This window comes from Anser cygnoides, chromosome 5 (assembly GCF_040182565.1).
Source record: "Anser cygnoides isolate HZ-2024a breed goose chromosome 5, Taihu_goose_T2T_genome, whole genome shotgun sequence".
NCBI lineage: Eukaryota > Metazoa > Chordata > Aves > Anseriformes > Anatidae > Anser > Anser cygnoides.
The window spans coordinates 56343038-56366238 of record NC_089877.1 but is presented as its reverse complement, the minus strand read 5'-3'; the positions used below and the strand labels follow the sequence as shown (position 1 = coordinate 56366238).

The following is a 23201-nucleotide window of genomic DNA, read 5'->3' as shown; positions in this document are numbered from 1 at the left end:
TTATTTAGAATGCTGAATTCTTTATTCTCAATATACCCATTTCCCTCCTCTCCCAGAAGAGGGTTTAGTTTTCACATTGTGAGGGGAAAAAGCAAACAGTTCACCTAATGCAGCAGAAAGCTCTTACGTTTTGAGGTGCAACAGTGTGAGAAATGCAGCAAACTAAGAGTTAATTTAACTGACATCCACAATTACAGCAAGCCTCTATAAGAAATTCGGGTTCACTTTGTTTAAGAAATGTATGCCTCTTTATTTAACCATTGTTATTAAAAAACATATATCCTCTGGAGTTACAGGCTCTTTCCTCCAAAAGAGGCAGAAGTTTTTAAAATCTAAGCCTGCAGTCTTAGAAAATCCATAAGTTCATTCTATAAATATGGGCTACCATAAAGCTTTACATTGGAACAATTTCAATTGCTCCTAAAGTGCTGTTTAAAAGCATTCTGGCAATAATATTGAAAGGCCAGATTCAGCAACCCATCTGGCTTTTCATCACTATTGCTTGATGGTTGCATATGCTTTTAGTTTGTATTTCCTACAAAAATGCCCTTTATGGAAAACAGAAAACAAAAATCAGCACTCAAAAGTGTAAAGTACTCCATCCCAGACACAATTTTAGCCTAGCTACTTTGTACGTATTTTCAAATTATTGCATGCAGATTTCCCTTGTTCGCATGGAGTTCAAAGATCCTTAGAATCATAGAATGGTTTGGGTTAAAAGGGAACATAAAGATCACCCAGTTCCAGCCCCCTGCCATGGGCAGGGACACCTCCCACCAGCCCAGGTTGCTCAAAGCCCCATCCAGCCTGGCCTTGAACGCCCCCAGGGATGGGGCAGCCACAGCTTCTCTGGGCAACTGTTCCAGTGCCTCACCACCCTCTGAGTGAAGACCTTCCTCCTGAGTTTAGGCACTCTGGTGTAAAAGACTTATTGGCGTAGTCAAGGTGCCCGATCATACCATAGGAAACCCACTATTGGGTATGGCATTGAAGTACTACATAAAATAAACACTGATCATGATCTTGTTTCCAAAGTCAATACGCTTCATTTCCACACAAGTGAATTCTCCTTTTTCAGAGTCACAAAGATTTCTAGAAAGTGGTAACAAATGAAAGTGGGCATGCTTCTCCCCACCATTCTTTATCCATAGTGAAATAAGAAGAAAATAAAGCAGACAGTGTAATTCAACTCCAACAGGCCATTTCATGAGTAAATTTCTGTTACTTTTTTAAGGAGAGCAGGATGCTTACTGTAGACATTAACATTTTGCTATCCAGAATTCTTTTCATCTCATATCTATTACTGGGCAGTGGCATTGTTAAAGCCCAAAAGATAATGAAGATTTAAGCCCATTCGATTAGCTTCAAAACATTTACTATTAAAAAAAATTAAAAACCTCAGCTAATACAGTTAATCAGATGAATGCTAGAAACAATTTGCATGTTAATATATGAATATGAAGAAAAATATTAGACAATTTCAGCAACACAGTTATATATTCCAACTTCTACTGTGATCTTCAAAGTAATAAATGATCAAGCAGTTGAGAATCACACCCTTTGACAAACTATAACACTCCATGCTATATGAATTTACAGGCATTGTCATTATTTCCCAAGATCCTACTTTTAAGCATCAAAATACCCAACAGGTTAAGGGTTGGCATTGGAGTTTCTGATGATACTCAGATTTGCATCTTCACTCCCTGCATGTAAGTAGGTTCCCACCTGTATGAGGGACTGCTCACACCTGTACATACAACTCTGCTCAGCCAGCAACTGTTGTTCCTTCTTTGCTTCTGCCACACCTCTAATTTCATTGAAAGACGAAATGATGATCTTCCTTATTTGCTTTCATGTTCTGTAGTCAGCTGGTAGTTAACTACCAGCAACTTCTCCATATTCGCTCCGCATGACTTTTAGTGCTTGTACAGAAAGGATAGCATTCCATTTATGCTCCTCTCTTTCCTCTATGCTCTTCCTTTTCACTGAGTTTATTCTCTCTTGGGGTTTTAGTTGCTCATTCAAGATTATAAGAGTTATTAATCACTTCGTATGAGTCACAGGAAGTTAATTTCTTTTTCTATTCACTTACCTCAGTGAGTGAACCATTGGAGAAGTTGTGTTAAAGCCTTCAGAGGAAATCAACATCACTGTGTTGGCGGAGTATCACAATCTTGGCCACTACTAGAGTAAGGACATTCAGATTGCAACACAATACAACAGTGCTCCTTTATCTGTCTGCTGGGAAAAGGCCTGATATTGGTAGGAAAAATTTATTCTACAAACCCAATGAAAATACTCTTCCAAACACAAAATCTTCAATAATCTGTGTTCAAACTGTGTGTTTCTTAGCTACGAACAGAAAACAGGAGGATGACCTCCATCTATTTCGAAGTGCCTGCTTTAATCCTGCTTACATTCTCCCCTCCCTTTCTTTCAACACCAGGCATTTGTTACCTGTATGGTTTGTCAGCATTCCTTTATGGAGGTTTGCTAATGCATCAGGCTTTGCTGACAGATTACCTGCAATTAGATTAGCTGAGACTCTAACCTTGACAATACTGGTAGTGGTTGTAGGGATTTTTGCATAGCAAAGGAGCCTTTGTTTTAGGTACTTTTTCTCACGAAATTCTCCAGAGTTTCATTATGAAAATCACTTTTTCTGTAGCCCCATTCCTCTGTGTGTTTGCATTTCTAAGGAAGACCTCAAATGTAACACCTCTCTTTTATATGTTTAAATCATTCCTCATTAAATGACATTTCTCCCAGGGTAAACCCTTCACGTGTTCCTCCCTCCACTCACCTGTCCAGGAGATTCTGCACTCCTTTCTCCTTTCCTGACCGTCAAGTTGCTTGGCTAAACAAACTGAACCCTTTATCTCTTGTAGAAGAGATCTTCTTACATCTCCCTAACTATTCCAGCTGCCCCTCTCTGCTCTTATTTGTTTAATCTTTCATGAGTGTAACATGCTACAATTTTGTGCCATGATCACTATTGAAAATGTTTGCTCCTAAGTCTGATTTGTTGTTAATCTCCCTTTCACTTGATGTATTGCTTTTCTGCACGTGCTGCAGTAATTGCGGAACCCTTATCAACCTTTCAATTCTTCTGTTAAATGCTACTCTCTCCTCCTTAACTAATATTCCCTGTATGGAATTGCACCAAATCCATTTGGCATCCAGGCAAAGTTGATTGCAATTTCTTGTATTTAATGTAAGCCCATTTTACATTCACTTTTCATTTTTGGAGTTTGCTTTGGTTAAGAGGGTATTCAAACCAAAGACATTCTGAGTTGCACAGGACCAGGGAATTTATCGTAACAAAGTTTGTCCCAAGGGAAATGGAAATGTTTCTGCTGTGTGACAACTATTTCTGTAGCTTCTGGGCCAATGACCCATTATGTCTCTACAGAAAATGGCTTCTGTGAATATGCCTTTGGCTAGATGGATAGTACACAGTACGGGGGGCTGAGAAGGGCAGAGTCACTCTGGAAATCAATAGGAAACAGAACAGCCTGTGCTAGGCATTTTGTTCCCCATCATATCCCTGCTGGGAAACAGAGCAGGTGCAGGATAAGGAGAGATGATTGTGTTATTCCCAGGGGTTTGGATATGAATTCACTCTCCTTGCTGCCACCCTCTTCCCACAGCAAGTACGTAATGTGAAGAGTTTTTGCTTCAGTTTCAGATGTAAATCATATTTTTATCTTTTTTTTTTCTTTAAACTTAATCTGCTTTAACATTTTCATGCTGGACAGTAGAGAAATCCACTGAAATGTATTAAGTTCAAAGACATGCCACAGACACATTTCATTTCTTCTGTATCTTTACAATGATATAGAAGGCACGTATATCACTCTTGTCAAGTCTTAGGACTTAAGACATTGGTGAAATGATTGCTTAAGTCACTCCTGCAGGCCTTAGAAACCAGCCTTGTACCTGTTTCTTTCTTTCTCTGAAGAGACAGAAGAGAGGGATTCCTCCTACATCTGTGTACTGATGTTCAAGAGAACATTACAGAAGAGCCGGTGAAGGGATGTTATTCATTTATCAAGTTTGGCAGACGCTGCTGCATTAGATCATATTCTGAAAGTTTTCCTTGTGCCAGAAAGGCCACGCTCAATTTAGGTGAGCTGTAATCTATGCAGAAACTGGCTAAGGAAAACGCAGTTACCTCATCAGCACGTAGGCCCTCACTGATACTCTGAGGCTACAATTTTGCTTCAGAGGGCAAATAATTAAAAATAGGAATTTAAAGCAGGACTCCTTGAGCTTTGACTTTGGTGGCCAGCTGGGCATAATTTATTTCAGAGAAAGCAGAGCTTTTAGTAATTTTTTTGAGGAAAAAAAAAAAAAAAGCCACCAGGGTCTTCTAAAACCTGAGCATCACCTAAAATACATGGGCTGTTAGAAGTGCTTTGGTTACACGGATCAGTTCACTCAGTCACATCAATTAACAAGTCTCCTGGGGAAGTTGGGGGGAATTATTGGAGCAAGCCATCTGCAGTGTTTTTGAATCTGGCTATGCTAACATCAAATTATTCCTTAATATTTAAAATATTAGTTATATTTTAATGGAAGTCTGAAAAGCACTGGAATTGCTTCCATGATGAGTGCAGTTTTACATAGTTTATCAAACCCTAGTTATTGAAAATAATATGACTGTAAATAGGAACTGAAACATGCCTCAATAATCACTAGGAGAAAGCTGGGAACAACTGATACAATATAAACTAGCCATGGAAGGGAAATGTATTGCCTACACAGTGTTATGCTTGCTATTACACGCTGAAGGGCCACAAAGTACACCATGACCAGATGCTTGAAAACTCCGGTGACTCATACAGAAGAGACCGATGAATAATACCATCTTCCTTCATCAGTGTACAACACTGACCAGAAATTTACCCAATAAACGGTTCCATTGTGAGCAGCAATTTACCATGCCCCAAATCCTTATAATTAACTACATAACCATAAAAAATGTTACTGCCAGGTTTATAATGCATCAGTGCAGAAAGTGCTCTAAATATCTTTAAAGGACGGTTCACACATTTGTTGTTTCCCATCCCACCCATTTTACAGCCAAAGGAGGCTGGAATGCTGTGTTACTGGCATTCCCATTAATTTGATTTACCTTCTTTCCCTTTGAATTTTTGCTTCTGAAGTCTACCGGGTAGTACCTTATAACAAAGTTCATACTGTAAATAAGCGAGATTGCTTTTCTAATTTACATATAAATTCATAAAAGAACTAAAAGTTGAAATGACATTGTTAATTACAGACGAAATTGAACACTGGGATCTAAGTGGCAGTTAGATAATACCTATGAATTACAGACTCAAGACACTAAGTAATAAGCTTCTTTGCTGCTTTTAAAGTACCAGCGTGAACCTTGTGATTCAAAAGCCTGAGAAAAATCTTCCTAAGATGGAAAAATGCCCTGTCCAAGGGCTACTCTTCAGCCACATTCTCCCAGCATCAGCCTATTTGACTCAGCTCTACGACCACTGGATAGGAGCACTGGAGAAGCAGCAGCAGAGGAGCATAGCAAATGAATTAATTTTTACTATCTCTTCCCAATTAAAATTGCTCTGTAATGTCCTATGGCAGAGTTGATTTTTTCTTTGAAGTGAGCCGAATTTTCCTTTAACACAAATTAGCACCTGTGGCTATTTACTCACATCATAGTCAGCTTAGTATTTTGGTCTGTTTTTCACGGTAAAAAATTTTCACAAGGCCTGAGGAAACTGGAGGTTTTCCAAACATGAGATTAAAAATGAAATATTTTGGTAAATATAAGAGACATTCAGAAGACATTTTCTTACATATTCATTGGAACTTAGTTTCCATTTTGTCTTTCAGTCTCACAATTTTGGTCAAGTAAGAGCTTTCTACCTAAATATTTATAGTTCCTACAGCTACTAGAGTCAGGACTGCTTTGCTGTGGCTTTTTACAGAATATTTATGCATGTCATACCACCTATTTTCTATATGACACTCCAGAATAATGAAATCAATTGGAAAGCAATCAAGGCAGTCAATTAATCCCTTTTGAAATTTGCAATTCGTGGATTTTGCCCTCTAATACAGCCTTGACTACAGAATCTGTTTTGTAGAACAGATCCCCCTGCTCAATAAATAAATAAATAAACAAACAAATAAATCTAGACCTCTATTTACTCAAATAATTCTAGACATTAAAATCTGAAACTTTTCTGGATCCCTTTAAAAACAGCCAATCAATCATCAGATCAATCATCATATGAAAATTTTTCCTGGCAGGGATTTGTTATGAAGTCGGAGCTAAAATTTGTCAACAAGAAGTTCTTTAATAATGAGATATGAATAGTGACCTGAATTTCTCATGTTTCTGAAACTTGCATTTTGCCCGTTGATGTGTTTTGGCTCAGCTGATGAAAGTTATCACAGCCAATTTTGCCGCTGAATCATATCAGTGGATCCTTTGGAGGCGGTGGTGTGAACAGACCATTGCTGAATGACAGTAATTTTTGACAGGCATGGGGGCTGTTGGAAACTCTTGCCAGTCATGGTCCATCAAAGTAGCTTCAGGGCTCCTCCCGTTTATGCTAAGTGCTAATTGCCTCCTGGCAGTCCCAGCAGCCAAGCGATGCACACAGCCATTCTTGCTGTCTCCTGCCCTTCCAAGCTCTGCTGAGAACACACCTGAGCCAGCCCTAAGGATGAGAACCTGAGTACACCAGAACAAAAAATCACGGTGCTTCCCCCTTCAAAATGTAAGGAACTAGATTCAGTGTGTATTTCATTTGTACCAGTAAGACAACACAGGCTGCCATAAGAAACAAAGATGTTGTCTTTAGAGCATTTACGTGGCTTCTAAAACTCTGATGTAGACAGTGGGTAGTACTGTAAAATATTTCTCTTGAATAAGATCACGCATTAAAAGAAATCATGTAATCTTTTATCTTTGCTATTTCTAGCCAAAAGTACTGCTTTTGCACTTCCACAGCATCTGCTATTTGAATACGTCAGTCAACTAAATCTCAGAATACTTGGGTAAATCTTAATCCATTAATGAATGCAAAGTCCGGGTACAAAGAAGTAATTTCTACAGTAATGACTATCGATGAGTATGCATTTCAAGATGATTACATTCCAAGTACTTAAGAAATAACCATTTAAGAAATAAACTCATAAGAAATAAAGCAAATTGCATTTGTTATTTTCTGAGTAATGAACCTGAGTATTTATTTATGGGTTTATTGTTCTATGAATCAGATTACAACAATCAGGGGATACAGTTTTTAATATAAACATGTTATTTGTGTATATTAGAGGTCCAGACATACATTATTATTTCCTGAAAATACTTCAATCTCCCAGTCTTTATGCAAAAGTGTGGCCCTCGGGCTCTGGGCAGGATGTAGATTGAATTCTCATTTGGCTAAATCTGATTGCCATGTAGGTTACTAATATTGCTTAGTGATAGTGGAAGTTGAAAATTGCGAACAGAAAAGCCCCCTTAAAAAGGGACCACAAAGCATCAGCTTCTAAGTAACAAATTGGACTTTTGAACTAAATTTTATCACTAGGAATTTTCAGTTAAGCATTCTCAGTAGTTTCTACCATTACTTTTAAAACTCTAATAAAATTGAGAAATGTGTTTTATTTCAAAAAGGTTAAGGTGTTCAGATCCTGCAGGGCACTGGGATCACTTCAAACCAACCTTTAGCCGGTCTGCCTGTCAATTCTCATTTGACACTTCTTCCTACCCCTCTCATATTTTATTGAAATTAATGCTCCAGTAGAGAAATTCTTAGCAAAAGAATTAACAACCCCCCCCCCAAGATTCCCAGAACACAACCATCTCTAAGTCATTACAAACTATCTAAAATTATTTGAATATTACCAAAACATTGTTGCTTTATTATGCATTTATGGATGAGACAGATTAAAAAGACACATGCTGACACTACTAAATATGAAATAGTGCTGTTCCTTCTGACAGGATTAGCTAAATACCCAGAACATGAGAACACTCCTCAGCATTTTTCCTATACTCAGATAACGTGCATTGAAAAGGCACTCTTTGATCTATTTCAGTAGCTCCAGTTACCATACCAGGCCTTTGTATACATAAAATTATTTTCAGTAGTCTATGGGTGCTCCTCTTCCTTGCTTTGATGTATAAAGGTTTTATAATCAATAATAAGTGAAAGCAGCTCACATTACTACAAGTGTTCTGAGTCAAGAAAAAAATATCAAAATTAATGCGACACTGGCAAAAGTGATATGGCCTTTGACTTCAGAAAGTGTAATTATCTTGGTAAACGTATGTGGTTTTGGTAATGAGACTCAAAATTTCAGATGGATTATTTTTAATAGCATCTTTTCACAGAGGTTTTATTCGATATTCTGTATCAGAGCTCACCGCTTACCTCATAAACACATGCCTTGCTCCTTCAGTAGGCTTTAGATGAAGGAGCCCAGCAAGCCACACAGAACCTTAATGAAGGAAATGCCTTAAAGGCATTAACTTCACCTACAAGCATCTCAGAGTAGAATCCCCATATGATCTGTCTTATGCTGATCACCTTGTTTTCAGGTGACTGACATAAGAGTACATATTCAGAAGTCAGTTTTGTAACTGTGCTTTTGTTACTGAAAATGTTCCCTGTTGCATACTAAGGAGTAGCTCCAGTGAAACAGAGTAAAGATTTGAAGTAGTTTCACAACTACTGTGAGTTGACTGAAGTGCGATCCAAACCTTCCATCTCAACTGCCCCATCTCCCTTATGCCACCAGTGGAAGTCTTCTATCTGCATGCTGAGGCATGTTAATTCAACTGACATCTACCACTTTTTACTTGGATTAGTCCTAGTAGTGAGTCAGTTTCCTCATCTTGCTCAGCTGGCACACACAGAAGTGTTTGTGTTAATAGAAGTGAGCAGCTCAGATGGAAATGGTTCTTTTGATTGACCTCTACCCACTTAGAGTATGTGAAACTACCTTGGGGACCTTAAGCATGGGCCATAGGAACATATGGCTATCAGCCACCAGGCCACTGGGGTTCTGGTCTCTGCCTTTTGGAGATACTTTCATACATTACCCAGTCATTTTCCCACATTTTACATTGAAATTATTTATTAAAATGTGCGTTCACATTGTGGTCAAAGCACATATGCTATAACGTGATTTAATGTAAAGCCCTGAAGAATTACATTACATAGCCACAGTAGTCTATTTCAAAACCATATTTCCCTAAATAAACATATCATTTTCTATCTTTTTAATAAATATATACCTTTTACCTTTGATGTAGTAAATAGCATTCACAAATAATATTCTCCTAGAACCACTGTTTTTCCACCTCAAACACTATTAATAGATATGTTAATTTACTAATAACACACCTATTAGAACCACAATTCAGTGACCATTTTAACCCCAATGATATCATCATTGTATGAAACACTGTGATCCATTATGGTAGCATTAATATTTAATTTTCCAGAGGAATCATTAGTTCATTAGTACCAACAAGCCAATTTTTGCTCAAGCTGAAAAAGCTTATGAATAAATCATGCTATGTTTAGATAGGAAAAACAGGTCAATGGCTACAGAACTCACATTTCCAAAACCAGAACCTTCCCTACAGCATAGCTTTGGGGAAACATGCTTCATTTGACAACATTCTTTTTATAAAAAGATCCTCTCAGTAGGTACTGCATCAAAACAATCAGTCCATTGAACTGTATGATAAGACACCGAGAACATTCAGAGTATGGAACTTCTTTTCAATTACAGATACATGGCATAACATTTTAAGACTTCGCTTATATCAGCTTCCTCCCAGTTGAGATTACATTCCTTGAGGCCAGACACCGTCCACCTCCCCCCAGCAAGTTTTTTCGAGTGCCTTAAGAAACTGGTGAGAATATCACGTTGTTCTCCTCATACAGCTAAGAACCAGTTTCATTTTTTACCAAGATTACATATCCGGCAATACATCTGTTTTAATGCTCAGCAGCTAGAACCTTCAACAACCAAAGGTTAGAGGAACTCTTGTCCAAGGGAATACATTCCCTCAAATGAAAAAAAAAATTATCTAAGAAGACCCCATCTATTGCTTTAGTCATTTATATGAAATTTTATCTTAAAATTTCATTAAAAATAGAAAGTCACATTGTAAAAAAAGGATTATTCTATATTAATAGTGCGTATACACTCACAAGTCATACTTCTTCCTTCAACCATGTCGTATTACTGTGGATAACTACTGCCCTAAACAACCCTTGCAAAATAAGGCATTTTTATGTTATATGCTAATATAGTTGGTGAAGATTTTCTCTGACCAAAGTTCAGGCACAGCATACTGAAACATGTTTTATGAGCTATGCCTCTGCGATAAAAATGTGACAGAGGTGATCTGTTCCATTTAATACAGATGAAGAAAGCTTTTGATAGTTTTCTCGGTTATTTTGGTTGGGAACTTTTAGATATTCTTGAAATAAAAAGTAAAGAAGTCTAAATAGCGATTATAAAGTAAGACCAATAGCAAACTTTATTTACATAGCCTAAGAAACAGATGCAAGCAATTACTACATTAGACATTCAGATTCTGAACATCACTATTAACACATTTATAGCAGGCCTAGCTAGTGTTGCATTCTTCATGGAGCTGAGATCACTAATCTCCAACATTTTTCTTTTTCCAGCGAAGCCACCTCAGAGCTCTCACCAGTGCTACTTGTCCCATGAGGAATGTGATCGTAAAGTTACGTTTATACCAATCTCTTGGATTCCAAAGCCAGGAAAACAACCAACACACAGAACAAGAACAGGAAAAAGGTACACAATTATATTAAAATACCCTTTGGCATTGACAAATAACAATTCAGTGTTGACCTACACCTTCCATTCTTTGTGGTTACACTTCTAACTAAATAACCTAAGAAAATATCTCTGTGACTATCCCCATCTATGAACAGATTGCGCATGGAAGATATGGCTACAGCTATTCAAAGTTTATCTGTAAAAAAGAAAGTTAGGAGATGGATAATTTTATGACTAATTGCATTTGAAATCACGTAAGATAAAATAAGTGGAGCCAAATTTCATGTTTTAGAAGTAAAGCAGGTCATCAAGCTATCTGTAAGAACTTATGTACTGCCAGTGCTGTACTACAGGTAAGATTTGTGCACATATGAAGATGCATGTGTTGAAAAGGGCATAACTGGTAATCTATGAAGGGAGAAAAAATAAAATCGTACTCCAAAGTCTAGTTATATAACCCAATACAAGAAACATTTGGTTTCTTAATCAGCATCTTTTAACTATGATGCCTTTAGTATTGTCAAAGTTAGTCTTGCATGCATGACTTGTAGAATCAATCCAAAATATACCCCTTTTTAATCTCTGTGAATTTGCTTCAAATTCTTGCCCCTATTATAAACTGATTTCATTATTTCCTTCAGGCTTCCATCAAGGATCCCTCCCCTGCTTGGTAAAATTCTGCACAAGAAGCAATTGAATATGCTTGTTGTAGAAGTAGCAGGGAATATTACATTACACCTGGAATTTAGGTCTTCTTTCAGATCTCTGTTAGAAACCTTGCATGTACAGATTAACTTAAACCTGAGATATTAACCTCTCAGTAAGGACAGCAGCCAAAATCACGCTGACAAGAAGCACTGAGCTACCCCCTAAAATGTCATGTTAAATCAAAATATCACACTAACACCGCAACTGTTTCTTTTCTCCTGTCATGTCTCATTTCCTATGCCCTTCTTGATTTTTTTTTTAAGCTAGACTATTTCCAGTCTCAGTACGCTGAGCTATATTCATGGTGTCTATGCACAGTCATTGTCTCAATTCTACCTAAAGTTTAGAAGTTTAAATATTTCAGCAGCTAGTTTTCAGGCCAGCTGGCATCTCTGCGGAAGAGCTATGCTGAGTGCACTAAAAAACCTTTATGAATGTGACCCCTTGAAAATCGGAATGCTTCTAAGCTCCACTGCTTTCACGGCTGTGCATTTCCACTTTGAAACTACAGCACAGCTGGCCAGCTGATTTTAGAACAAAGCAAAACCAAGGAATATTTAGAAGCAAAGCCTAAACTCTCATTACCTAGAAGATGGGACACTAGCCTGAGCTGACTACAAAAATGGCCTCTAATGGTCAATTCTAAGATAAACTATTTGCTTGATCAATCATTAGCTAATATAACATAGGCAATTTGAACAGCAATCCTCTTATCAAAAATGATCTATTTTTTTAACCTTTCTGTATTTTCATGCTGTTCAGTTGTTTTTTTTTTGCCTCATCCCCAAGGCAAGAGGTGTCTGTTTCTTGCAGTAAAACTGCAAATTGTTCTTACAGTATAGCATGTTATAGTATATGCACAATATGTACAAAGAACTCTAAATCACATTTTATTGTAGGTCAATTACAGTTGCAGTATAATTCTCATTGATGTTACACTATCAGGAACCCAAGAACACTCGGGACCTTGGAGCCCAATCATCTTTCAACCCAATGCAAAAAAAATAAATTCTGCTTTCACGCACAGTGGGCAGTGCTACTCTAACTGGATTAAGTACTATCCTCTTTCTGCTTCCTCACATCTAGCCCTCCATCAAGCGTGCACAGCTACTTGCAGGGTGGTAATATGAATTTGCAAGTCATTTCTCAGTTGTTTCAGATCCCCAATCCAGTTTATCAAGTTGTTGTACAAATAGTGACACATAAAATGCAGCAGATGCGAGGAGACTGGGTGGATGTGGGCTTACCCAATCGTAGCCAAAGTCCTATTCAGGATGAGTGCAGCGGATCATTTTACTAAGGCTTCACCACACAAAAAACTTCCCAAACACAAAGCTAGTCAATTTCATTTTGACCATATACTTGCAAAATAATAAAAACAAAAAGTAAGAATACTAAGTATTACTCTTACTAAATGACTTTTCCTTGAGACAAATGATATTTACTAGATTAGTAAATCCTTACTTGGTTTAGAAGTTAAATAGAATCTGTTATACAGAAATTTCAATTGTTTTACTCACACATTTATGTTTCAATTGGCAGCACGAAAACATCCATCCCATAAGGGGAAAAAATTGAGGGCCTGATATAGTCTCTCTGCAGTCTCAGGAAGGAATGCCACCAGACTCTATTCTCCACAAAATCAACAATAAACAGTGGAAGAACTCAAATGATAATGCAAACTTCTGTCAAATGCTAATAATAGCATTTAAAAAAAATCAAAATGAGAGTTTCACATATCCTGCGTTTTTTACAATAATGGTAAAGAATGATAAATTTTTAAGTTTGATCCTATGCCTTTTAGCTAGACTAAAACTTGCTGTAGCAGAAAGTATCCCTGCCCATAGCAGGGCGGTTGGAACTAGATGATCTTTAAGCTCCCTTCCAACCCAAACCATTCTATGATTCTGTGATCTTACAGTCAACATAAATACCTTCTACATACCTGTTATAACGCATATGCTTTCTAAAATTTTTACTTAGAAAGTCCTTGTAAAAGTCAGCCATTTCTTCTGCATTCAGTGTTGCTTTTTGACCTGAAAATAAGTTTTGGCGTAAGAATGTGAAGATGCTCTTCATATTAAAATACTGGGTTCAGATTCAGGAGAGCTAGGTCTGACTCCTTGCTTTTACAGGCTTCTTGTGTAACCTCGAATACGTTAATATGCTTTCATCTTCTAACCCTTTAAAATTTATCAAGGGAACACAGCAGATTAAAAGCCACTGATCATTTTGAAACTGACACAATAACTCTTCAGCCGTTATTACTTGTGAAAGCGATGATGTTTAACAGGTCTTAGATTACTTAGGAAACTTATCAAAAAAAGTTAATTGATCTAGGAGTATCTATCCCTCGATTAACATTAATTTCTCACAGGTCCAAAGTCTAAATAGCACCAGTAAGAGCACTTAGTAACTTATGTTTCCATGTCTAAAGTAAGTCCGTAAGTACAGAAAAAACACTATTCATGCCTGTCAAGATATTTTCAAAAGGTACAATTTTTTTCTGTTACTGTTGGTAAATTTAAAGTAACTTATACCAAAGAGCATGTGTTCTGAGAGGTCACATTTATTAACAATACGGTAGACAATTCTTTTATGAAGTACGAGAGGATGTGTCTGACTTGGAACATGCCATTCACATAGAGTAGAAAATAAGAGGAGATGTGTTCTCTCCACAGTACGTGAAATGCACGTCCGTGGCTATTCCACAGAATAGCATCCACAGAACCAGTGAATATTCTTAATTCTAATTCCTGTACAAACTTTCTGGCACTTTCAGTGTTTGGTGGTCAGCTTTGAATGTCCCAGGGAACATGGACGTGATGAGAGAAAAAATTGTAAGATTCTACTTGTTACTGTTCCAAAATACATTTTAAAGCACCCGAGACTGACCATAGAAATGTGTATTATTGATCAGTACCATTTGTCAATATTTAAAGATATACAGTGGATTAACATACTATGGGATAAATTCATCATTGTAATATTTGAAGGCTGCCTGCTTAACAGCCATAGTTAATTTGTTTCTTCATAATGGTAGCAGCAAAACAAAAATAAGATTCTCTCATATAGAAGAAATAACTTTTGTTCCAACTATACACGTGTATAGTTTTTACTGTTATTTCTATATACGCACATGCACACATACACAGCTGTACTGTAGAACAAAAAGCTATCCAACATGTGCAGCCAATAATTTTATTTGTAAGTGATGTACAAGCTTTTTTTTTTTTTAATTCTAGAAATTAAAGAAAAAGTAAAGAACAAAACAGCAATGTGAAAGAAGCTTTTTCTTAACAACTGGAGTTAATTTGTTTTTCAACCACACGCTGATCACTGGGACAAACAGAAGAGAAACATAATGGTCTGTGATATATACAACATCAGAGCAGATGCTTTACTGAAGTCAAATAAATCATTATTCTATAAACAGTGTTCAAACTAATACTACAATGGCCAGCTCACTGTATAATGAAAGCATCTTGTTTCCTATTTCACATCAGGAATTAGTGAGGCAAGTATTTTACAGCAACTGTGATCAGGCAAAGAAGGTCAGAGAACAGCTGTTGTTTTCTTGGTAGCTGTCTTACTCTCCCCTCAAGGAAAAATATTGTATTAATTGAATACACTGTGGACCTGAATGAAGAGCATGAATTTATCTACTGAACCATAACATGCACTTGAGACAAATACTCTGTATATTTAGCTCAGCTTGCTCACCAGGTTAAGGAGATGTGAAAGATGAAAGCCCATTCCTCCTTATACTGAAAAATTATTAAAATTACTTGGTTAAGATTTCAGCATGTTCGTTCATGCTGGGCAGGGAAGAATTAGATGAACAGTACAAGAGAAAATCTCACCCCCCACATGCATGCTCCCAAAAAGCACTTCCAAATCCTGCTCTGAAGAATTACTTGTGACAGAACACAAAGAGCATAAACTAACAATATTGAGAGTTAAACAAAATTCAAAATGCATCCTAAACTGTACACGGAGGTCTCACTAACCTGTTTCATCTCTCACTGCCAGACCTTTGGCTTTCAGTCTTGAATAAATAAATTCTTCTTTTTCCTAAAATACGTTTTTCCACGTTAGAATTTGAGGTACTCATACCTTAAAGTTAACCATTGTTTTTAAATCACGTAACAGCTTAGTGCCCAATACCATTGGATATTCACTTAGATCCTGCTAGCTGCATGCATCCATTGATTCGTGCAAACACTCTGCTGAAACACATGCAACTTATTTTTGGAATAAAGGTACAACTGAGCTTTGGTATTGTTTGGCTAGATCCAAACCTTAAGTTTACAAAAGACATACAACCCAGCTAGTCCCCACAGTTTAACTGAGAATTTCTGCATACAGAAAAACATGCAGACTTAGAAATTGAAGCTACTTACATGGAAACAGACTAATTCTCTTTACATCATTTTTAAAAGATTAATAAGCAGTTCTATGGAATTAAAAGCTTCATTCCCCCCTCCTCCCCCCCGAGATCTTCACTAGTTTTGGGAGGATACGATGATCAAAGACCATCAGAAATAACAGTGAATTCTGAATCATTTTTCTTCTCACAACAAAATTCTGTGTCTCCTAACCAATAGGGCAATCAGAAAAAGGCAGACCACAGCTAAACATGTTCCTGCTTTTAGCTTAGCCAGGCAACAGGGCATGGCCCTTCATTTACCCTTAGTGATTACATCCAATTTCTCTCCCATAACAGAGCAAGAAAATCTGCAGCGTCATTTTCAACAGCAGCTCCAGTCACAAATAGTCTGCGCATGCAAGGTGGCTACAGCTTGATGTTTTCAGTGCAAGATAAGAAAAACATATGGCAAATATCACTAGACAGCAATTGAATACGTAGGATCTGTAGTTTCGTAAGAGACTTAGAAGTTAATATTGCAAACAATGACAAAACGTAATTTCTGGGTAGACACTGCACATCTTAAAAAAAAAATAGTATCAGTTAAAGCTAGTAAGTAATTGTAGGCAGAACTGAATACTAGTTTAAAAAACCAAAATCACAGGTTTTTGGTGACTATTTGAGCCAGCCACGCAGTGCAGGAGGCACAGCTGAAGGTTATCTCCTGCGCAGCCATCCAAACCCTTCTAAAGCCAGGGATGACGGCTGTGGGCCGCCAGCACCCAACCGCGAAGCCTCCCAGCGCCGCCCAGCGGCCCCGCTCACCTGCTGGAAGGAGGCGTTCTGCTGGGCCCAGAACTGCTGGTTCCAGGCCTGGGTGTCCTGCCTCGCCTCCCGCAGGCGCCGCTCCAGGGCGGACTCGTCCTGCGGCACGTGGAAGATCACCGGCCGCAGGTTTGAGAGCCTGTCGGGGGGCCCGATCCAGTCGTGGCGGGAGTGTGCCGGCGGGCGGAAAGCCGGGCCCTTAAAAACACGTGCGGGAATCGTTATTGTTACCGGTTCAGCATCGTTTTCGTGAAGATCACGACTTGAAGCAAGCTCTAAAACTCCATACGGCCATGCAACAGTCTCCATACAGCCTTATAGCACATCATTGTAACACGTTCAGAAGATACACGCCTTTGTTTACCTCGACTGAAAATTGCGATATATTTAAATTTTACCTTTACTTAGAAATCTATCACGGAGAGGATACCTTCAACTCTTTCCCCAACAGCCATAAATCGTGATTTTATGGAGTTTCCAGCAGTTTTGTACCACAGATGCTCCAGGACATTTGCTGGCAGGAACCGGTCCGTGTGCCGGCCCCCTCAGCAGGGCCTCCCCGGGCACCCCCGGTGCCTGCCCGCGGCTTTTCAGGCTCGGCTCCGGAGCAGCGGGCTCCCCCCGCTCCAGCCGGGGAAGCATTTTGTCCCCTTTGCCCCATCACCTCTCAACCTGCTTGGTGCTTACAAGCACCGCCCGGACGCCCCGGGGGCACCGAGGGCTCTGAGCCCGCCGCCCTCCAGCCCCGCCGCGGGCTCCCCCCAGCCGCTCGGCGGCGCAAGCCCTGCGCTGCTCGCTCCTCCCGGCCCTTCCCTTCCCCTCCTTCCCCACAGCGCTGCCCCTCAGCAGCCTCAGCCGGCCGCTGAGGGCTGGGGATTTACCGCTCCGCCCGGCCGCTCCGCGCCGCCGCCCGAGGAGGAGCAGCGGCAGCAGCTCCCCCCCGCCCTCAGCGCCCGCCCGGCCCTGGCGGCCGCCATCTCCAGGGGCAGAGGCAGGGGCAGGGCCGCCCTGAAGCCGGGGGGCGGCGCTGCGGGAAGGGGCCGCGGCCCTCGGCCCTCCGCCCGCCCTCCTCCCTCGCTGCCGGCGCCGTGGCGCAGCGCCGCGCCGGGCCGCGGGTGCCTCAGCCGGGGCGGGTGAGGCGGGCGAGGAGGCGGCGGGTTGGGCCGGGAGGGGAGCGCTGCTTTGCGGCGCTCGGTTCCTCATTCCCCGGCTCCGGAGCAGGCGGGGAAGGGAAGGCGGAACGGGGCAGGAGCCGGGAGGGCCGCGGTGCGGCCTCAGCACCGGGCCGGGCGGCGCGGAAGAGCGGTGGAAGCTCGGCGGGGTGGGTTAAACCCCGCTGGCACAGGGGTTTTTAACGCGGCCGCAGCGCCCAGGTGCTTGGTGGGGGTTGTGAAGGGCGGCGGGGTGAGGCGGCGTGGCGCCCCGCTGATCGCGGGTCTCGGTCTGTCCTTGCAGGTCGTCTGACGGCGGCTGGGAGAAGAGAATGGAAATGGGTAACCAACACCCAGCCATCAAACGGTTGCACGAAATCCAGAAGGAGGTCAAAGAGATCGAACAGCAGGTGGTTGTCTTCAGCGGTTTGTCTACCGACCGGGATTACAAGAAATTGGAGCGGTCTCTCACCAAACAGCTTTTTGAAATCGATTCCGTAGACACCGAAGGGAAAGGGGATATTCAGCAAGCCAGGAAGCGAGCTGCTCAGGAAACAGAGAGGCTGCTGAAGGAGCTGGAGCAAAATGCAAACCATCCGCGCAGACTGGAGATAGAGGCGATATTCAAGGAGGCACAGTCACTTGTGGAGCGCGAGATTACGCCTTTCTACAAAGGAGGCAACTGCATAAACGATGAATTTGAAGAAGGCATTCAGGACATCATACTGAGGCTTACCCAGGTGAAAACTGGAGGGAAAGTTTCTTTACGCAAAGCGAGATATCGCACGCTGACAAAAGTATGTGCCGTTCAGGAGATTATAGAAAGCTGCGTGAAGCAGCAGCTCTCCCTGCCACTCTCTAATGATGCGCATCCTTCTGTCTCCAAAATTAACTCTGTAATGTGTGAGGTGAACAAAGCAAGAGGAACTCTTATTGCGCTTCTAATGGGAGTGAGTAGTAATGATACCTGCAGGCATTTATCCTGTGTGCTTACAGGCCTTATTGCTGATTTGGATGCTTTAGATGTCTGTGGTCGCACGGAAATAAGAAATTACAGAAAGGAAGTAGTGGAAGAGATCAATAAATTGCAAAAATACCTGGACTTGGAAGAAGAAGCAAATTCTACACATGCTTACGATTTGGCACAAAATCAGTCCATTCTAAAAATAGAAGAGATCCGCAAGAAAATGAAGGAAGTTAATTCTTTACTTATAAAAACAGAGAACGCTTCTGATTTGTATTTGGGATCCAAAGCAGAACTGCAGGGATTAATTGCCCAGTTAGATGAAGTGAGTCCAGGAAAAAACCCTTGTATTAGAGAAGCCCGGAGAAGAGCAGTAATAGAAGTGCAAGCTCTCATAACGTACATTGACTTAAAGGAAGCACTTGGAAAAAGGCAAATGTATCCAGAGCAAACTGCTGCAGAACCTCAGTCTCACAGAGCAGTTTGGACTGTTCTTGGAAGCTTGTCTCAAATTCAGCAGGAGGTGATTTCATTTGATGGAAACAGAACAGATAAAAATTACATGAGATTGGAAGAACTCCTTACAAAACAACTTCTTGCTCTTGATGCTGTTGATCCGCAAGGTGATGAGCGGTGTAAGGCTGCCAGGAAGCAAGCAGTAAAGCTGGCACAGAATATTCTTTACTACCTGGACATGAAAACGGATGAGTGGGAATATTGAAACAGCCATGATCTAACATAACATTTTTTTTCCTTTGGCACTTTATATAGACTGATAGTTTAATTGGCAGCACATAATAAAAGCTGTGCATTGTATGCTTGCTTAAATCACGGAGATTGCATAAAATGTTGACTTGGCTATATGTGTGCTCTCCCACGCAGTCACCCATTTGCCATGGCAACTGTCAGTACACCACCAATTCTGGTCACTGCTATAAGCAAAGAAATGTGGTTCTCTGAAGGAGCAGCTTAATAGTTGATCACATGGCTTATTTTTTTTCTGTTTTTGTTTTAATAACCTTGTGCAATGTTCAGAGAATGCAGATTTGTCAAAGATACAGAAAACTTATGGTGCAGTACTGGCAGAACTATTAAAAAAAGACCGGACACGAAAATTAGTATTCAAGCCTGAAGCTCCCTCCAGCAACTTCATAGTAGTCTGGATACTCTTAATGTGCTGTTATGATGGAAAGTATTAAATGCCAAAGAACCTGTTGGCTTTTGGTTTGTGCTTGATGTATTCCACCCATCACACCTTTCTGGTTGTTTAGATTTCTTTAGATTTCCTACTTAACAGAACTATAATGCCAACTTCAAATTAGCATTTACACAGGCAAAGCCAATTAGGCCTATTTTTTTGTAAGACCTGAGACCGATGATTTACAAAAACATGTATTCTGCTGGTGCAACCTCTTTCATATTTTTGCTTTAAACTACTGAGTCTTGGAGAGGAAAGTCTATGGATATGTACTGACCAGATAAATTGGCTTTTGAGGATTTTACACTGCCATCCATAAGCACCTGAAAACTGCACTGAACTTTACTTATTGGCTACTTCTGTGTCTTTTTAAATTCTGCTATTTTATCTGTTTTTGACTTTTCACATTTGATGAAAACAGAATTCACTTTGAAATGAATGAACGTTTTGGAATTATTTTTATAAAATTAGGTAGCTAGCTCTAAACTTGTCCCTAATGATGTAAATGTGTGCTATGTATTTCATACTGCTCAGGTGTGGCTTCAGGCATGTCTTGGAAAAGACTTGTGGCATATGTCTCTCCTTGCAACTCACTGCTTAATTGATTTAGTAACTTCATAAATAAGCTTGATTGTACTATTTTATGTACCTACCTTTTTTTGTGGCTGCTAGCACCAATCACATTTCTACTATGGCATGTTTTTTGGCATTTTTTTAGAGCATGGCATTAAATTGAATTGATATGTAGAGATATATTTAATTACGAAAACTTTGCACTTCGCTCTTTCATGTTGAATTAATGAATTGTTGTTCTGTAAGTGACAATTTGCACCACTTTAAGGAGTAAAAACCATTTCGGATGTTAAACTTTAAAAATATTTTTAGATATATTTTTAACTGATTAAAAAGACAATACTATCTGTGAGAGACAAGTGCCTTTATGACACCACTAACTTGCACCATCATATGTAGATACAGAAGCTGCTTACTGGCAGCTTGATGCATTTGTAATCTTTACAAACTGGATTTATTGTATAATTCTACTATATCTGAAATTAATGTAGTACAATATGTGAGAATAGTTCTATAAAGTCCTGAGGATAAGTATCAGATATGGGAGAAATAGATTATGTTTAAAAATGAATTTATTTATTTAAAAATAAATACCTAGACTGGGGACTTCTGTGCCTATTACTAAAAGAAGAGAATGTGCGTACTCTGTAATGTGCTTTCAGTTGTTGATGAAAGGCTGTGTAACTTCAGATAGTGAATGTATTTTGTTTCTGATTGTACACGTGATTTATTTGCAATTTACTTGCCAAAAACAATCTATTTTTTCAATTAAGTACAGTACCTAAGGCACAGTTTGACAATGCCAGAACGTTTGCTGGAGGATTCTCCCTGCTTCTTCAGAGATATAAACCTGTTGAATTTATCTGTCCTTACCTCAAAAAACCATTTCCCCTAGGTAAAATTCCAATCTGTATTTATATATTATATGGCTAACACAGAGTAATAATATTTTAAAACTGAATTATTTTACTCATTTCAAGATTTCTACATGTTTGAGCTGCGACTTCTAAATTATACTTAAGATTTTAGGAAATATAAGAATTTGAAAGTGCGATGATGTTACTCATTTTTCTTTTGTACTGCCGTCAGGTCTGCGGTGGTTACCTGTAGGTTGTTTGACAGTTTAGTGTCTGTGTTCTTTGGAGGTTACATGTAGCTTTATAAATGTTTGAAGTTATGTAAAAGTGAGTAAGTATAGTTTTCAGATGTGTTCTATTTTAAATTTGCTTGTCTTTTAGCTTTTCTGAATAGAAAGTTAAGCCTGCATCTCTGAAAAGGCAAATGTTTAAGGTTAGTGTAATTTTGATAAACTGAGTAGAATTCAGTAGCAAGATATTGTGTGGAAGAAGTTTTTTTCCATCGTTCTGTAATCTAATCAATTGACTACTTAAATTTTATGGTAAAATCCTCATTTGGAATGGGATTAATTCACAGTTTTTGCGCGAATGAAAACTAAATGTGCTTAACCAAAAAAAAAAAAATAAGGCAGACATTTCTCAAAATCTTGCTTTTGTGCTAAAGAATGTAGTTACACTGTTTCTTATATCCAAAGACTGAGGAACACACGACTTTTCCTTTCAATATGGTAGGCTAAAATAATCAGCAAAATGTAAATGGACCAAATTGCAAAAGCTTGCGTTTTAGTACTGTACTGAAATATAATAACTTTTCTGTGTGCTGTGTAATCTATCTTAGAGCAAAATAAATGATTGGATATTTCGGGGAGGTAATCATACATCATGATTCCTATTTGTTAATAGATTTTTTGTTGTTATTTTGATGTTTATTTTTGTTGTTTATCTCTCAAAGGAGTTTTTCTGTGTTACCAGTTTGGAGACTTTCATTACATATGGTTCCTACTTTTTCAACTTAATAGAAATTATTGTACATGCTCCTATGGTGTATATGTCTTGATTTATTGCTGTGTAGGATATGGCATTTGTATATACAAACTCAAGATTAAATATTGCAGTGTTGTATTCCTTATTATTAATAAAAATATGTTACTACCTTTTACTAGGTATTCATTTGAATGTTATGCCCTGCTGCCTTTATTTATTTCTGAATGTGAGTTATCAGAATGTAAATGATTTTTGTCTTAGAAAAAGTATTTTAATTAAATATATAGACATAAAACTCTCTTTTCCTCCTTTAAGAGTTTGCTTCTTCATTGCTGTATTTAGGAAAATAAAGTGATTTGTGTGGAAACCACTCCTACCTCTACTTGCTAAACCTGGTGTCTTTTGGTGTTCCATGCATTCAGCCCTGTATTACAATAATTACACCAGTCGGTGCTTGCTTGCTTTCTTCAGTGATAGCTTTGCACACTTCTGGGCTTCAGAAGTTAAACTAATCTGATTCTGAGCTGTATAGATGAGGCATGTTCACATGATTGTTCTGATGGCTCAGTATGTTTTCTTAAGATGCAGTAAGCCAAGTTATCAGCTCACTGCTGCTGGAAATCAGTAGTTCTATTTCTGCTCAGAAAGCTGCTGCCTGTGTGCTGTTCCTGCTGCTTGGCCAACTCCAATGGGCTGATTTAATGCAATAAAACAGAAGGAAAAAAATGCAAAAATGGGGAAGGGAGAATAC

At 39.1% G+C, this 23201-nt stretch overlaps 2 protein-coding genes across 4 annotated transcripts; one reads left to right on the top strand and one right to left on the bottom strand.

Annotated features, from left to right (window-relative positions):
* On the bottom strand, positions 1-17896 carry COA8 (cytochrome c oxidase assembly factor 8). Its single transcript, XM_013198236.3, has 5 exons — positions 17605-17896; positions 16724-16921; positions 15540-15603; positions 13475-13565; positions 1-10781 (listed from the first exon to the last, which is right to left on the bottom strand). Exons 1-5 carry the CDS (start codon positions 17698-17700, stop codon positions 10676-10678), a joined length of 555 nt encoding a protein of 184 aa, XP_013053690.3. The 5' UTR covers positions 17701-17896; the 3' UTR covers positions 1-10675.
* On the top strand, positions 17722-22826 carry BAG5 (BAG cochaperone 5). 3 transcript variants are annotated; one of them, XM_048069823.2, is made up of 2 exons: positions 17722-17856; positions 18179-22826. In XM_048069823.2, exon 2 carries the CDS (start codon positions 18207-18209, stop codon positions 19557-19559), a length of 1353 nt encoding a protein of 450 aa, XP_047925780.2. In that variant the 5' UTR covers positions 17722-17856; positions 18179-18206; the 3' UTR covers positions 19560-22826. The 3 variants fall into 3 exon arrangements, with proteins under 3 accessions (XP_047925780.2, XP_047925782.2, XP_047925781.2); XM_048069825.2 differs by lacking the exon at positions 17722-17856 and adding an exon at positions 17898-18044; XM_048069824.2 differs by lacking the exon at positions 17722-17856 and adding an exon at positions 17916-18096.
* The last annotated feature ends 375 nt before the right edge of the window (positions 22827-23201 follow it).